General features: G+C 47.4%; 2 protein-coding genes and 1 non-coding gene across 4 annotated transcripts; 1 reads left to right on the forward strand and 2 right to left on the reverse strand.

Annotated features, from left to right (window-relative positions):
- Positions 1–192: 192 nt before the first annotated feature.
- Positions 193–7641, reverse strand: LOC120710299 (peptidyl-prolyl cis-trans isomerase FKBP15-1-like). The gene is made up of 7 exons (XM_039995933.1): positions 7625–7641; positions 2535–2725; positions 2365–2414; positions 1326–1388; positions 975–1065; positions 694–798; positions 193–509 (listed from the first exon to the last, which is right to left on the reverse strand). The coding sequence occupies exons 1-7, from the start codon at positions 7639–7641 to the stop codon at positions 418–420; spliced, it is 609 nt and encodes a 202-aa protein (XP_039851867.1). The 3' UTR covers positions 193–417.
- A 4775-nt stretch (positions 7642–12416) lies between these two features.
- LOC120709043 (glycine-rich protein 2-like) lies at positions 12417–13823 on the reverse strand. Of its 2 annotated transcripts, none has more exons than XM_039994554.1 (2): positions 13760–13823; positions 12417–13498 (listed from the first exon to the last, which is right to left on the reverse strand). In XM_039994554.1, the coding sequence occupies exon 2, from the start codon at positions 13445–13447 to the stop codon at positions 12818–12820; it is 630 nt and encodes a 209-aa protein (XP_039850488.1). In that variant the 5' UTR covers positions 13448–13498; positions 13760–13823; the 3' UTR covers positions 12417–12817. The 2 variants fall into 2 exon arrangements, with proteins under 2 accessions (XP_039850488.1, XP_039850489.1); XM_039994555.1 differs by having other exon boundaries at positions 12417–13491; positions 13760–13822.
- Positions 13824–16652: 2829 nt separating this feature from the next.
- Positions 16653–16791, forward strand: LOC120710879. Its single transcript, XR_005690049.1, has one exon. It is a non-coding gene; the product is annotated as a small nucleolar RNA Z247 (small nucleolar RNA).
- Positions 16792–17711: the final 920 nt, after the last annotated feature.

A 17711-nucleotide genomic window follows, 5' to 3' on the forward strand; every position in this document is an offset into this window, starting at 1 on the left:
CTCATGTGAAAAATATCTGGTTTGAATTTCCAACACTGGTTACATTTGAGATTTAGATCCACCTCTGTTGGCAACCAGCAGCAGTGTTTTTCTCTCACAACAAATCAGCATCAGCCACCAACCGTATTTTTCTCTCACAACAAATCGGCACCGGTCACCAGCCACAACCAACTGAACAGAGCAAGCACGAGCAGATTGTGTTGAAGACCGTGCCAACAACACAAATCGAATTCTCATCCAACCAAGAGAAAAAAGTTTCCAAGGTATATGAACTGTCGCTTACATAGATCAAAGAGCATAACCAGACTTGTCTTTGAACCATCTAAATCATAACACAACAACCCTTTCATCTAGTGAACTCGCGCCAGCCACTATTAGTGAAGCTGCTACACGCTCAAGTTGAAACTCTTCAATGTGTTACAGCTCGCTATTGCTTTCTGCCTTTCCATCACCAGATGTCTTTCCATTGACAGCGATAAGCTCCGTGTCGAAGATCAGAGTTGCTCCACCTATTCATTAAAAAACTTATGGTTAGCTTTATTGGAACTCTTATACAGCTTTATATTTAATAGAATAAACTGTAAATGGAAATCCATGGCGAGGTAAAAATGGCCACACTGAAGATGAAAGAATCTACGCACACAATTTCTTCACATGGAACCAGCAAGCAAGCAAACAAATGATCGGCCATACCTGGAATCTTCGGTGGGGAGCCTCGCTCACCATAACCCATCTTTGCAGGTATCTTTAGCTTCCGCTTTTCACCGACGCACATACCTAGTAATCCTTGGTCCCAACCTATAGATGAAAACAACAACGCCGGTTGGCGGATTTAAGATTGCGTGTGACAAAAATAGCATATGTCATTTCACCCATCTTTCTGATGACATATTCTTCTAGCCCAACACAGCCTAGTATGGTTATTGGACCACAGATAGACATAGAAAGTATATTGTTACATGTAGAAAAATAACCTTTTATCACTTGGCCATTTCCAAGAGTAAATTCAAACGGGTCACCTCTGTCATAGCTAGAATCAAATACTGATCCATCAGTGAGTGTACCCTGAATCATATCAAGCCTTTCAGCCTAATGATTCAAAAAAAAAAAGAAAAAAAATATTGCAGGAAAAGTATCAAGGAGTGCTTTAGTCAAACAAGATATTGAATCTACAAAGCACACTTCTCCTGCATATAGCTATCTAAATTGGCACAAGTTGAGGTATATTTGTATGCCTACATGTGCAAATCCTTTATAGGACTACATCCCTGAAAAAACAATGTGGCAATACAGTAAGGCTAAAAAAATGCGGATCAGATACTTACACGATAATGGACCTTAATTTTATCACCTTTGTGTACTTGCAGGGTGCATGACTCTGGCTTGTGCTGAAAGGAAGATGATGAGTAAGAGAAGACAATATGTCAATCAGAGAGTAGAAAGGATACCTCCTTTTAAAACGTAACAGCAAAGAAACTGTACCCTACGTATGGTAGTATTCTGATTTATAAATCATATATGAACAAAACTTGCAAAGAACAAATAGATTGCTGAAAGGAGAATCTGATGACATGCAATTCTTCACTATCACACCCCCAAAGGCACGCAACAGTTTGTAACTGAATATTGCATTTATTCTTATCATGCTTCAATGACTCTTAGTCTTTTTCTTCTTGAAATGGTAGCAAAAATCCACAGCAAAGGATACATATCATTTCTATCGAAGCATATGATAAGGGCCCAGACAGAGAACTTCAACAGCATTCAAATGCTTATATCACTTAAGGTCCCAATTTGGCTTTCATGGACTGTGAGTCCGTGAGGGAATGAGTCATCACTGAGCGTGGTCCAAAACATTGATAGAAGGTACTAGCCGCCCAATACAGGTTTTTTTAGAGGTAGCAAGAGGGAGGTACGCCCCTTCCATACAGGCTAGATCTTTTTTTTTGCGGGTATACAGGCTAGATCTTGAGATGTACTTTTAGACCTCTTCTAGTTTGTCCACCGACTATAAGAAAATTAAGGAGCAATGATCAACAAACAGTACCACAATCACGTTCAGAATTCATCTTTTGAATGCCATATAGTAAAAGTCAAGTGAAACTAAGTACATTCGACGACTTCACGACCTTGCGTTAAAACGCGGGGGGGGGGGGGGGGGGGGGCGATTTTGCAGTTGCAGATCTGTGTAGCTCCCTATCCTAGCATCATGTACTCACGCCCACCACATCCAAGTCCGCAGAATTGTTAAAAGACTAGACATCCCTTTGCTAAATCAGAGAACCGGTTAGTCGCAGATCCGCAAGAATAACAAGCAATTAAACAGATGGAGAGGATCGATCGACCCGGTAAAAGAGAGCGCACCTTGACGCCGATCTGAAGCTCGGTGACATCGCCGGACTTCTTTGCCGACGCTGGGGACAAAATCGCAAGCAAATCACGTCAAAGGCGGGCAGACGAAAATGAACAAATCTCAGTGCGGCAAACGGTTCAGACAAGACGGTCGAGATCGTAGACGGAGAATCCTTCGGTACCTGTCAGGAGGATGGCCGCGGCGGCGACGGCGGCGGCGAGGCAGATCAGCTGCCGCTTCTTCCCCCATGGCGCTTGCTTCGCTGCTACCGAGTCGCTAGAACCTTCTTCTTCCTCGTGGAGTTCTTTCTTACTTTGCTTCCATGGGCTTCCGGTCCGGCCGCCATGTAAGGCCCAGTTAACGATGCTTTTGCTGTAAGGTTTCGGCCTTACAGACACTGTTGTTGGTTAATTTTATTGGGCTGTGTGTGTGTGTTTTTAGACTGCTTTTATTGTGCTATGATTTCGTTAATCTCGAGAATTTGCCGGCTCAGTCTTCGAAGATGTTCATAGGGGTTGGGTTTGCGTACGTGTATTTATAAGAATATGAGTGTGCGTGCGTTATGAGTGTCTTAATTGTACTTTGTAATCTCAAAAGGAGACGCGATTTCGCCTTCTCGAGACTGAGAGGTAACTTCTTGAGTCTGTGAGACTGGTAAGGTTCCTCTAAAAAAAAAGGTAGGGTAAGTGTTTCGTGGACTGCGAGTTTGGAACACTGCTTGAATGGACGGGTACGATTCTTTAGCACGGGAGGTTGGTAGGCGCGATCAACGGTTGCCAGTGCAACTGTGCAACCGCTTCTTCTTGGCCGCGTGTAACAATTGAGTATCCGTAGGTAGGAGGTTAGATCAACACGCCCCACATCGCTGTCGTGGGCCGTGGCGCGCGTCATTTTGAGGTTAAAGCAAGCTGGCTTGGCGGCTAGTCAATGCATGCAACAGGTCATCGGAAGGAGTGGATGATTGTGTATCGACGTGGAGTCCAACTAGTTAAACCCAACCGTTGGATCACTTGAACAAAAAACGGGGGGGGGGGGGGGGGGGGGGGGGATACATTAATCAAGGAACGATGGCAAACCAAACCACTCTAAATGTAATTTTTTAAAACTTCGATCCCCATGACGTTTTGTTGCAATGTCCCGGCCGGCCGGTTGCTCGTTTCACCTTTTTTTTTTCTGCAAGATATGATGAGCATGCGTAATCCAAATGCTTTAGAACTTGACTCGGCTGGCGGGTGGCAGTGGTTGCACATCAGTGGAAACAAATGAAGTGGTGGTTCCATTGGTGTAAGCTCCGAAGGTATAGTAGTTGCACATGTTGGAATTATATCTATTATATTAATAAGGGAGTGTTAAAAAAAACCATCACGTTCGCCGAGAGGATCTTGAAATTCCAACATTAATCTAAAAAAGAGAAAGATTTGCACCATTGGATTTTATAAAGATCTAACGATCCAAACTAACTCAAGAGTCCATATCAAATACGACTAATAAATAGTTATTTTCGGATTTAAAAAAATTAAGGAAAATTTGTACATGACCAACAAGTCCATGCCGAATATGATTACTAATTAGCTAAATTCAGAATTTTAAAAAATAGAACTCGAGAGTCCATATCAAATACTACTAATAAATAGCTATTTTCGGATTTAAAAAATAAGGAAAATTTGTACATGACCAACAAGTCCATGCCGAATATGATTACTAATTAGCTAAATTCAGAATTTAAAAAAATAGAACTTGACAAAAAGTTCATGATGAATACGAGTCCATATCGAATACGACTAATAAATTGATAAATTCAAAAAATAAAAAATTGTAATTGATTTGTATAGTGATTAAGAAGCAAGATTTGAAATATCTTTGCTTCAACACATCGTTCCTCACCCCTCGAGCTGCCACCCAGCCACCATGGCATTTGTTACCAGGAAGGGATTTGGTGCGGCAAAGTAGCAGTGAGCGAATGCTTTTGGAGCATCTTACTCTATTCGGCTACAACCAACATCGACCCTACCTACGTATTTTTTATAAAGTGCAGTATCTCTTCTTAGTCAGATGAGCCAACAATATTTTTCTCTCACACCAAATCAACACCAGTCACCATCCACAGCCAGCCGAATAGAGTGAACTCTAAAGAGGAGATCAAGTGGGTCAAACACTTTTAGACTTGCATGTTGCTTGGCACCTTCTAGACTACCGAGCAAGCGGGGCCAGAATCTAGATATGGCGCTTGAGGCCATCGCAAGGAAGATTTGCATTAGGCCATGTATCTCCGTATCTTTGACATCTTCCTTGCCTTAATGGCACTAGCATCCAATTAAAGTGCTTAGCAACTTGCTTGAGTTGGTTCGCATACATTACATTGAGATAAGTGACAACAGTCACGTACAAACATCATGATATTATCTACTGTATTTGTTAAAGATATTTGTATATTGGGAACTTTAATCAAATTAGATGCTACCCTTATTAGTTGTATATTATATTCCTCTGCATAAACCATGATACATTTACCAAAGTGATATTTACTCTATGTATATTAATCACTATACCACATGTAGGTCGAACTGTGGTTATAATGTGTTTGTTTGACTAGCTAGATTTATTATAAATAATGATGTCTTCACAGATAACTTGATGGAAGTTGCGGTGATATCTGAAAAATTTAAAGATGAATATTATCACTGTTAAAGCTTTTGGGTTGCAACTGTATAGGTCAAATACAAATAATAAATAACCAAATTCAAATTAAAAAAGAAATTACAAGTTCACAAATGATTGATAAATAGCTAATTCTAGAATTAAAATTAATACAATTAGTTGTTAATTTGTAGATGAATTATGAAAAATAGCAAAATTAAAATGTGTCAAATACAATTGAGAAAGAATTGAATTTTAAAACAAAATAAAATTTATTTAAGCTACATTTAGAAGTATAGTTTGAAATCACCATGCTAATAGTAAAAATATATACATCATTAATTTTATAATAATATGATGTTTTAAGTTAATCCAAATATTTTGTTGAATATGTTTAGCATATAATTTAAATTAACAATAAAATAATAAGTATTCTACATGAATTTGGAAGGAAATAAAATAAAGGACATGTAAATGATGAATAGATAAATAAATAAATAAATTACAAGGAAAATAATGAAAAATGGTATTCCAGTCTCAATTGATATTTGGAAGCAAATTACATAAATAAAGAGCACATGTGGCTAAATTTTTTTATGGTATTATCACTACTGGTACAACTTCTTTTGTTGCCTTTGTTAGGGGTGAGCATAATTAACCGAGAACCAAAAACCAAACCGAAATAATCGAAATCGAAACCAAAATAATCGAAACCCAAAAAGATCGGTTCCCTATTCGGTTCCAGAAAGCGTGGAACCGAAATAACCGAAAAAAATTCGGTTCCTACCCTCGGGTAACCGAATTAACCGAAAGAACCGAATTACATAAACTTTGCATTTTGTAAGAGTATATTTAGTTTACATGTGATGTATCATACTTCAATTGCCATGTATTTCTCTTACTATATTGTTATTGTTCCCTTCTCAATTATTATTCTCTAAAGTAGAGGAAGTATTGTCTAAATTTGCTATAGAACATGTATATTTTTCTTGTTATCTTAGTTTCCGGTAAAAAAATTCGGTTAGTTCGGTTAGAACCGAAACCGAACTGAAATAACCGAGAACCGAAATACTCGGTTCCTAAAATTTCTTGGAACCGATCGGTTCCTATTTTCTAGGAACCGAATTTCTTCGAAATCGAGGAACCGAACCGAACCGAACCGAAGAACCGAATGCCCACCCCTAGCCTTTGTGATGAGTTAACTATTGCCTCGATTACGCTGGTGTTTGGTTTACTAGGGCTTATTTTAAGCCCTGACACATCAATTTTTTATGCCAATTAGAAAGATTAAATATAAGCTAATTATAAAACTAACTGCATAGGGCTTATTCACGAGATGAATCTATTAAGCCTAATTAATCTATGATTAGTGCATATTTACTGTAGCATCACATGGGCTAATTATGGACTAATTAGGCTTAATAGATTCGTCTCGTGAAAAAGTCTAGGGGTTACAAAATTTGTTTTGTCGTTAGTCTATGTTTAGTACTCCTAATTAGCATCAAACATACGATGTGACAGAGTTTAAAATAAATTCCCGGGGAACCAAACACCCCGCTGTCTACGACTTGCTTGATCAGTTGTCTAGCATAATAGAGTACAACAACTATATCACGACAATTTCCACCATCTAACATTCAGTTTTAATGTAGTATTGGTTTGGAAAATGTTAGAAAGATGCATGCTTCTACTTTCAGTCGAGAAACAAACAAACAATAAATATTAAATGTTAGAAATCAATCATTATGAATTAGTAGCTAAGTAGTGGCTTAACTATGGTATTTGTTGAGCCTTGATATGCTCTTCACCATATATTATCAATATATGAAACACTAGCTAGCACCTTTGACAATACCATATTGTCGGGTACTATGATTAGGGGCACCCTAACCAGGGGACGCAAATCGCTCTAAAAGTGCAAACACATGTTAGGCAACCGGGCCCACGAAGGCCTACAGCCTCCTTCCAATCTGGAAGAAAGGAAAGGATTCAAAGAAACCCAAAACGCGGCCCACATACACAGTACGGCCCATTCAAGCCCCCCTCGGACCCGCGGGGCGATCTCCGCCTCGCTCGAGGGCACCCCGCCGAGACCCTCGACCGTGCCTCCGCCTCACTCGAGGGTAGCGAGCCTACCCTCGGGAGAGCGGATCATCTCCGCCTCGCTCGAGGCCACCCCTCGACAGAAAGGACGAACGGCCCTTCCGCTCACCCGCCCGCCGTAAGGAGGCATTAAACACCAACCACTCCTCCAACAGCGCCTGGGTCAGACGACGTCAGGCCGCCATTCCTCACAGTGGCAGTGACCGGAGTCCAGTCCGCCAACTCCAGTCACTGCTCCGCCATTCCGGACGCTGTGGCGATACTGTGGGAACCTGCGACGCAGTGCGAGACGTGCTCGGCACTGCTCCAGCCACTGTGCCAGCCACAGTGGCGGTAGATTCTGCTGTCGCCGACGACTGGGCCCCATGACCGCGGAGTCCCCCACGCGTGCACTTGGCAATAATTATGGCGCGGTAACCGACGGGCGCGGCACGACTGTAGCACTGTTCCATCCGTCAGCCGCCGCCCACGTCTCTTCGCCTACCCGAGGCAGACGCCTGAAAAGGCGCACCCGCACTGCACCGCACGTACCAGGCCACGTCGCCCATGACCGACGGAAGATCCGCACGCACGACCCGCGACTCCGCGCCGTTTGCAAACCGTGACGGAATATTCCCTTCGGGGGCTCTTCACCCTCGAAGGAACCTTATTCCGAGGCCTTACTGATCAGGGGTTCGAAGCCTAGCCCGTCGAGGGTTCGATAGGCGCTCCAGATCACCAGAGTCAGGGACTGCATGGATGTGCCGTACAAGCTACCCTCGAACGCGGAGTTCGAGACATCCTACGCAGTGTTCAAGGTCGGTCGAGAGTGCCTAGCAGGGGGATCCCATCGAGGGAGAGCATTGAGCCCTCGGACCTTATCGAACGGGTCCGAGCCCCGCCTCGCGAACCTTTGCGAGCGCTTTATGTGACGTATCCACGGACCACGAGCCGACCCTTATCGAATGGGGCACGGACGTCCACTTGAACCACCCGATAACAGCTCACTGAAGCAGCCATAGCTCGCGGCCCGGGCATGGGTAGCATGGTGCTCTTCACCCCTCCTCCCTACGGAAGGGCGGCGAGGGTCGTAATAAAAGTCGAGGATCCCCTGAACGCCTTCACACGGGCCAGGGCTCGGGGGCTCCTCGCACACTGCGGCTCAGGCCGCACCCTCGAATGGATCGACAACTGTGAAGCTTCACGTGTTTGGCCAAAACCCTCACTCTCAACACGCGCCCGCTAGATGGTTCAACAGGACCCCAAGTCGCTGCGCCAGCACGAAAAACGCCGAGGCCGGCTGAAAGGAACGCCGAAGCCGGCTGAAAAGGAAGCTAAGCAGCCTCCCCAGTAAAGCAACCAAGCGGGGCGGTGTTTATAGCCCTTGAACGAGTGCAAACACTACTCCAAGGCCTCGGGGGCTACACCCGCAGGTGCACTGACGCGCCCCCACAGAGGAAACTTCACACATTCGAGGATCAGAACCCTCTGCAGGCCAGCTCGAACGCCCTCAGCAGCACGACGGCGACATGCCCAGCGGCGGCACCATGGTGCACAAGGCGACTATGATCTGCATAGGCAACTCGGAGTGGCCACCTCACTGCTTGTCCAGCGACAAACCCCGATCCTGGATCGGACTCCTCCAACAATGCTCCCCGGAGCACCGTTGTGCCCCCGTCGGGCAAGCCAAGGCTACCGCGGTCAGTACCCGAGTCACACCCATGAAGGGCTAAGCCTCTGCAGGGCCGATGCTCACCTTTACACCCTCGGTCATCCTCTCCCTGAGGAAGAAGGAGACTTCATTGCTCTTTGCAAACGAAGATTACAAAGGGTTACCGGCTCGAAGCCGTCGAGAAGTACAAACGCATTGCCACCTACGTGGCAATTTTCCCTGTCTTGGGGAGGTGTGAGCGCCGATGAAGAGCACCGAGTCCTTGGCCGACATTACGACCAGGCTGCTCGGGATTGCGAGGAGCAGCCCCCAGACCGCACGGGTCCGGCGGGATGCCCTTCTCGCAAGCTTTCTTCTAGCGTCTCCTCCACCGAAGACCCTGAGGGGGGGGGGGGGGAAGGGGTGGCAAGCTGGCGGACAGCACCCTCTGCACCATCTCCCCAAGAGCGACGTTGTCGCCAAGAGGGACGATGCGAAGAACGGCCACCAAACCTGGCGTCAACACCATGGTCAGGCGTCTCAACGCCCCTTCAGGCTGAGGGACATCGCAGAAGCAGGACCCCACAGGCCCAATGTTCTTCTGCTAATCCCACTGAAGCCGAGGGACGGTGAGCACGCCCTCTCCAGCTTTCCCCCGCCACTCGCAAGCATTCTTCTAGCATCAAAACCTAAAGAAGCCAGGCCATCCCGTCCGGGGGATGGTCGTGAAAGGCAAAGGGACACATTACAAGACTTAGGTGAAGCTAGAAGTAAGAGCAGGGAAGTTGGAAAGGAAAGGAAGTCCCACGACCCCAATTTATAGCTGCGTCGGGCGCCAAGCTTCAAGCTTGTCACAGGGGGAAGGCTTGGACCGCCCGTGACGACGCGGCACCCCAAGAGCAAAAGATGCCCTCGGCTACCATGCTAAGACGTGACAAGACAGGGCAAAGCCAAGCCACCGTACGCTGAGCAGCGTAGCATAGGTGCTGGCCGACTGCCCTCGAATGGCGCGCCGCAAGACAACCAGGGAAAGCAGGGCTGAGACCCTGCACGTGGGACAGCGCGGCGTTAACATCAGCTGCAGAGCAACAGGCGCTATCATGACCCTGGCCTGCTCAGCACGCTGACGCGTCTCATCACCAAAACAAAACAGGACCCTCGGAGTACTTTTTTTGCGGGCGCACTACTCCGACCGGCGAGTTGTCACATCCACCATGCAAGCGCCCGGACGCGCCCGGCGGGAACGCAACGCCGATCGATCACATCAAGGGATAAAACTGCCAAATACCCTTTGGCCGAATCCCCTGACTCGACCAAAGGCTCGGGGCTATTGTCGGGTACTATGATTAGGGGCACCCCAACTAGGGGACTAAAATCGCTCTAAAAGTGCAAACACGTGTTAGGCAACCGGGCCCACGAAGGCCTACAGCCTCCTTCCAATCTGGAAGAAAGGAAAGGATTCAAAGAAGCCCAATACGTGGCCCACATACACAGTACGGCCCATTCAAGCTCCCCTCGGACCCGTGGGGCGATCTCCGCCTCGCTCGAGGGCTCCCCGCCGAGACCCTCAACCGCGCCCCGCGCCTCCACCTCGCTCGAGGGTAGCGAACCTACCCTCGGGGGAGTGGATCATCTCCGCCTCGCTCGAGGGTAGGGAGCCTACCCTCGGGGGAGCGGATCATCTCCGCCTCGCAAGAGGGTAGCGAGCCTACCCTCGGGAGAGCGGATCATCTCCGCCTCGCTCGAGGCCACCCCTCGACGGAAAGGACGAACGACCCTTCCGCTCACCTGCCCGCCGTACGGAGGCATTAAACGCCAACCACTCCTCCAACAGCACCCGGGTCAGACGGCGTCAGGCCGCCATTCCTCACAGTGGCAGTGACCGGAGTCCCATCCGTCAACTCCAGTCACTGCTCCGCCATCCCGGACGCTGTGGAGATACTGTAGAAACCTGCGACGCAGTGTGAGACGTGCTCGGCACTGCTCCAGCCAGTGTGCTGCCAACTCCCCATACCTCCTTCAAACGTTTCCCTCCCCGGAGCCCTCGGATGGCATGGGCACGACCCTCGGAAGCGGCTCCGCCTTGACCGGGACAAGACCTTGTCCTGCAGGACCCTCGGAACGTGGCCACGCCACGCCTGGAGGACGGTACCCTCTACAGCAGCGACCACGCCGCTCGCTGGAACTACAAGGACGCCGGCGCGATCTCCGCAAGGCCAAGGACGACGCCCAGGGCGACGGCCACGCCAGGCACCATACCCCACAGTGTACTTTCCACAGTGCCCGACCACTGCACCCCCGCGATTCGGGGAGAAGACGACGACTTCTACGATTACCTGTGGATGTACACTGCCCCTCCTTGTGCCTATAAAAGGAGGAGGCGGGCTTTCCCTTAGGGAGGAGTTCATCCGGTAGAACACAACACCCAGCACTACTCACAGAGCACATATGCTCTTCTGAGCCCCGATATTGGCACCGGCCTCAATCAACTCCTCCTCTAGCAGAGACCTGGGAGCTTCCCTCCCTCTCTCGCCTCGCATGTACCCCCTACTACTAGCACCACCGGTGCAAGACAGTGCAGTGCTCCCGCACACCCCTTTGCTGGACGTGCGGCCCCACGGCCGGAACCAGGATAAACCCGTGCGTGACTGTGTTGCCTCTTACATCAATCATCTGTGACGAGGAACACGCAGCATCATTACTTGTTGGGTCCGGACCGCCGGGTCAGGGCACCGACACATATTACCCCCTGATAATTAGGGTGTGTTTGTTGGTGGCTTCTTCAATAATTTCTCCAACAGTTTGTGGTAAATATAGGTAAAAATAAAACGGCTTCACCCAAAATTATCATATTCTAATTAAAAAGTTGTTTTGCCAAATATTCTTTTAAAATAGTTTCGGCTCAGAAGCCCAAACTAAATCAATTTCAGAAAGAGATGAAGCCCTACCAAATTGGTCATATGTTGTTTAAGGGGCATGAGAACAACCCTAAAAAAATTATCGAAATGGCTACGGAGAAGCACAATTTAATAGTATTAGTTTACAAGAAACAACTATAATTAAAAGAATAAAGAGAAAAAATTGACACAAGTCATATTGATGATAAAGGAAAAGATTGTACCTTGCCAACTAAAATAAAAAATTTGTAGACCTGTATACGGCACATAAAGGTAAAAGGTCCATCCTCCGTAGTATAATATAAGTGGAGAATATAAAAAACCTAGCTATCCGCGCTATTTGCGTGGGGCACCTTACTAGTTTATTATAAAAGTATCTTGACTTTTGACTAAATTGGCGAAGAGGCAAAAACTCTCAGTATTACTAATGGGCGCGGGAGCAGCGCGGGTAGGCTTTGCAACAAAGCAGATCTTATTGGAGTTATTCTCACAATCCAAAAATGGCACTTGGTGTGACTTTTACAAGCAGACAAAATCCTACGTGGAAGAGAGGAAGGAGAAGAGAGAAGAAAGCAGGCGCTTTGCTTGCTGCCGGCTGAAATGCGCGATCCATCTCTGCTTGTGGGCTCGGATAGAGGCAACAGCTGGCACGCAGCTTGCAGCGGGCGAAAGGCCGCGCGCACAACCGGCTCGGCCGGCTGCATTACTAGCCATGCTCTAAAAAGAACATATATGTACGAGCAATGCAAACATGCACATATGTGCATATCTTAAAAATAAAAATAGTACACCATACTTGAGGACTTGCATTATTATTAATCTCAATCGCTATACCTTATACAAATCATCACCAAGGACACGATAAAATGTATACTTAACCATCTGCATTCTTCAGAGTTCAGACATGTAGTATAGTACATCGATACAACAAGAAAAGGATAGGAAAAAAACACTGGCGCGCTCGGAATTGTAAACGAAAACGTATACCAAGCTGCACCCCTTTTGACACAATGAACAGATCCCGGTAAGCTCTAGCTAGAGCCTAGAGCTTAACACTGAGTTTGTTTTTTTTTGTTGGAAAAGTAGCTTAGCACAATAGCTATAGGCCAGGTAGTACGGTCGAAGGTGTGAAATTACACGCAGATAGATCTGTCGCCGAGCGGCCGAGGCGAGCATGAAGGGCATGCCTTAGGCGCGTCAGTCCCTGTCGTTGAGACCGAACTTGCGGTCGAAGAAGTGGCCGACGGCGTGGAACGCCGGGCCGAAGAACCCGCCGCCGCCTCTCCTCCTCTGGTCGTTGCTCTGGCCGTCGTTGTCGTACCCCGGCGCGCCGCCGTACACGTGCACCTCCCTGGTGCTGATGTACAAGGGGGACCTGGTGCCGTCCTGCGGAGCCCAGAACGCCCCGCCGTCACCGCCAGTGCCGTAGGGGGCGCTGTTGCCGTAGCCGCCGCCGCCGCCGTAGGGGGAGCTGTTGCCGTAACCGCCGCCGCCGCCGCCGTAGTAGGGCGCGCCTAGGACTACGCTGCCGCCGTTGTAGCGGTTGCCGCCGCCGCCGCTGTTGTAGTCGTCGCTACCGCCGTAGCTGTTGTTGTAGCGGTTGTCATCGGCCTCGTCGGTGCTGCCGTTGGCGTACGACTTGGGGTAGTCGTCGTCGGCGTCGGCGTCTTTCTTGTTGCCGCTGGTCTTCTTCAGCCTCGAGGACCCGCGCTTCTTGCCGCCGCCGGTTGCTTCATACTGCGGCTGGCCGCCACCGTACCCGTCCTGCTGGTCGTTGCCGTTGTTCTGGCCGCCGGCGAAGTGTGATCTGCTGCTCCAGTATGACATGGTGCGCGTGTATCCTGGTCGTAGACTTGTCTACCTACTCACTCCTGCACGCTACCCACACCCACACACACAAGAGAGATACTAAATTCAGTTTACAGAAACCAAAGCGAGGGTTGCTCCTACGACACACGAAACGAACACTTTTTGCCCGTTAGCTACACAACTGGATGGACGCTGTTTCAAAAAAAAAAAGGATGGGTTGTCCCGAAACAAAGCTAGCTCAAGAGATATTTGGAGACTCCAGTGGAACAGTAAAAAGTGAAAATAAAGGGAAGAAAAGAAGAGGCTTTGGCAGCATGCACGCGTTCGTACCCGTAGGTGGAGGCAGACAGTACTATGCCGTAAGCGGCCACTGCACGCCTTTGCAAATTGCAATGAGCACAGTTGAGTAAGCAGTGTGCTAGCTTATATATATAGGGCTCCAAGTCAACGTCTACCCAACGCAAGTTAAAAGAAAAATGCACTTTTTTCCAAGACATGCGTCAAGCACTGCATGCGTGGTGCCCAATGCAATTTCGTCACCCTCTGCATACATTTTTTTTTGCTCATGAGAAACGGTCCAAATTAAATAAATTTGATCCATAGAAAAGAAGCATCGATCAGCACACATGTTCGTTCAGAAATCTCTCAACCACCTCTCTCTCTCTCTCCTCTCTCTCGGAACTATTTCTCCCTCTTTCTGCACCACAAAGGAGGCCGGATTGACGACCCTGAACTTGGATTATTCAGTCCCAAAGGTCTAGCTCCTGATTAATTTTTTTTTTCGGAGCTTGGGTTTTCGATCGCATCAGAAAGCTTATATATACAGTAGCTCTAATAACTTGTTGGTTACATAAAAACAAAACTCTAATATTCATCATTAAGTCTCCACGCCTTGGATCTGATCGAAACGACGGCCTAGCTAGGAATCCAAGATCCATGCACGTACAAATAAGCAGATGTCTCAAGGCATATCATGCGTTTGGACGCCAGGTCCAATCCAACACCAACAGGGAACTTTGCAAGAACTTTCGAGCTTGGTCATAGCTTAGGTAGCATTGAGCCATTGATAAGCTAGAGAAAAACCATCTTGACGATAACGACAACCAGTTAGTTTTCAAAAAAAAAAAGGACTACCAGATGCTTATGGGTGTGCCTGCCCTAGCTGTACCTTCCTGACAACAGACTTGCAAACCTAGTTTATTACATGCACTACTTGTATGTACTGGTGTGCACATATTCAATTAATTAAGTATTGGTGCACAAATTTCCATCGACCAATCTTGAGACAGAACGAAGAAGGTGCAGCTAGCTAGCGCGGCGAACCCCTACCGGCATCTATCCAACTTCCTGCACGCATCATATCTTGATCCACACGAAAAAAACAAAGGAGATCATTACAGTCATTCGCCGGCCCATTCTCGATCAAGATGACCCATCTTTGTAAACAAAGATGGGTAGGTACCATCTGCAGTGTGCTATTTCAACCATTATTCAGAGTGTTGCAGTGACATGTATATATTATGGGTTTAGTTAAACAAAGCGCACTAGCTCATATCATTAGCATTGTGAATCCATCAGCGCTCGGATGTGCGTGCAGTGGTAAATCTATGATCAGCATGCCCATTTATAGGTGTGTGCCAAAATTAGCACCAGTCATTCTTAAGAGCTCGAAGTCGAGGCACCAATTAATAAACTGCATTTTTCAGACCGTACCCTAGCTAAAAAAAACCTATTATTATTTTTATTATTCAAGCTAAAAACGAACGATATGCGCGAATCCAATTTTAGGAGAGGAGATAAATTAAACCCCTGCGAATAGGCTAATAACAACATGCATATACTACCATACATTTACTTAATTCTTATAATAAGCTCGATTGCCTCATGGGTTGGAAATATATGCCTGGCCGATCGATCAAGATCGATAGCTAGCAGCAGTTGAGCGAGGGGATAATGATGCTGAGTTAGCAGAGCGGCGTTCGTACGTCACGGGTAGCTAGACCATTATTGACCCATCGATTGCATTCATGCAAGGTTAAAATTAATTATTAGTTAAAGCAGACGAAGGCCATGCATGCTGACTGCGCTCGCGCCAAAGTTTTCCTTCCTGAGGGCGATGGATCGAAAGCTGTGCTCGCGCGAGCTTTCACACACGATGTTCATCACTCATCAGCACTGCTGTTAATAACAAAGGCGCGCAGCGCGGGATTTCACTATCGTGCGCATCAACGTATAAGTATGTAACTGATCGATCCGACTCAGTAGTCACTTTGCACTTTCTTCTTCTTCTTTTCTAAACAGACACCTTTTAATTACTTTTACGTCGAATGCGTCGTCTTCAGCCGATCATGTCTACGCGTCTCAAATTTTTTTAGCCCAATGAGTGCTGTTCTCGCCAGTAAATGGCTAAGCTATATTAGAATATATTGTCACGGTCAAGTCGTAACGTGTATATGTTTGTTGAGCCGGTGGTTTGCTTAAGGGATAAGATCGGTTTTAGATCTTGAGCATAGATAGGAGTTGTTGTAACAAACCGATCTTATCCCTGAGATACCGCACGAGCTCTCATCTATGTATATGCCACGCGTGGGGCTGTTCCACGCTCAGTTAACACGAACACGCCGAGACCCAAGTTAGGGCTCGAGCGCTTCTTCCACATATCTTCCGCTCCTCTGATTCTTTTATGGTATCAGAGCCATACCTTCCCACGAGTGATTTGCATCTCAGTAGAGCGATCGCCATGGCGAGTTCATCCTCCACTCCAGCAAACACTCTTCTTGGGCAATCTGTCACGGAGAAGCTCACGAAGAGGAATCATGCGCTGTGGCATGCAGAAGTTCGTGCGGCCATCCGCGGCGCTCGGTTGATGGGTTACCTCACTGGTGAATCCAAAGCACCATCGGAGACCATCATCCGCAAGGGCGCTGATGGCAAGGAAGAAACAGTGCCGAACCCGGCACGTGAAGATTGGGAGGCTACGGACCAACAGGCCCTTAGTTACCTCCTCTCGTCGGTCACCAAGGAGATCCTCACCCAAGTGACCACCTGCAAGATCGCTGCTGAAGCATGGAGCATCATCAGCAGCATGTTCTCCTCATAGACGCGTGCGCGTACTGTGAACACCAGGATAGCACTATCCAATACCAAGAAGGGAAGTGCATCTGCAGCCGAGTACTTCGAGAAGATGAAGGCACTTAGCGATGACATGGCGGCTGCAGGGAAGCCGCTTGAAGATGAAGAACTGGTGGAGTACATCATCACCGTCCTAGGAGAGGAGTTTTAACCACTTGTAGCCGCATTGTGCACAAGGGTAGAACCCATCTCGGTTGGGGAATTGTATTCTCAACTCCTCAGCTTTGAGAGTCGAATGGATCTGGTCTATGGTAACAACCAAGCGTCCGCAAATTCTGCAAACAGAGGACGTGGGTTCTCTTGTGGTGGCGGCAGGAATGGATCGCGTGGTCGTGGGGGTTCCCGTGGAGGATCCTCTAGCCGTGCAGCACAAGGACGTGGCAATGGAGGAGGAGCGCGCCAGGGACACTCACGTGGTGCGCCCAACAACTTCAACAACCGCGACGTCGATGACAGCCGCTGCCAAGTCTGCTTCAAGAAGAACCACACAGCTGCGGAGTGCTGGCACAAGTTTGATGAAAATTATGTTCCTGATCAACGCCTAGTTGCAGCTGCCTCGTACTCCTATGGCGTGGACACCAATTGGTATACTGATACCGGTGCCACGGACCATGTAACTGGCGAACTTGACAAGCTGAACGTCAAGAACAAATATCATGGGAATGATCAGATCCACACTACAAGCGGATCAGGTATGGACATTAGTCACATTGGTCATACTACTGTTCGTACCCCTAGTCGAGATATTCATCTAAAAATGTTCTCTATGTTCCACAAGCCAAGAAAAACCTTGCATCTGTTCATCGTCTTGCTGCTGACAACTCTGCCTTCCTTGAATTTCACCCGGATGTCTTTTTCATTAAGGATCAGGAAACAAAGAATATTCTTCTTGAAGGACGGTGTTGCAACGGCCTCTATCCACTCCCATCTCCACCAATAAAGCATGCCTATGGTGCCACGAGATCCTCCATGTCCCAGTGGCATAGTCGTCTTGGTCATCCATCGGCGTCCATTGTTAAGCAAGTTATACACAAGAATAATCTCCCCTGTCTAGATGAATCTAGTAACAGGACAGTTTGTGATGCATGTCAACAAGGGAAGAGCCATCAGTTGCCTTACCCTAACTCCTCTAGTATTTCAGAATTTCCTT

This window comes from Panicum virgatum, chromosome 5K (assembly GCF_016808335.1).
Source record: "Panicum virgatum strain AP13 chromosome 5K, P.virgatum_v5, whole genome shotgun sequence".
In the NCBI taxonomy this organism is placed as follows: Eukaryota; Viridiplantae; Streptophyta; class Magnoliopsida; order Poales; family Poaceae; genus Panicum; species Panicum virgatum.

Coding starts and splice junctions, on each gene's coding strand:
- LOC120710299 (XM_039995933.1), bottom strand. Junction 2,415..2,534: donor CGCGGCCATCCTCCTGACAG/GTACCGAAGGAT, acceptor TTTTGTCCCCAG/CGTCGGCAAAGAAGTCCGGC. Junction 1,389..2,364: donor AGCTTCAGATCGGCGTCAAG/GTGCGCTCTCTT, acceptor TCTTCCTTTCAG/CACAAGCCAGAGTCATGCAC.
- LOC120709043 (XM_039994554.1), bottom strand. CDS start 13,447: ATGTCATACTGGAGCAGCAGATCACACTTCGCCGGCGGCCAGAACAAC.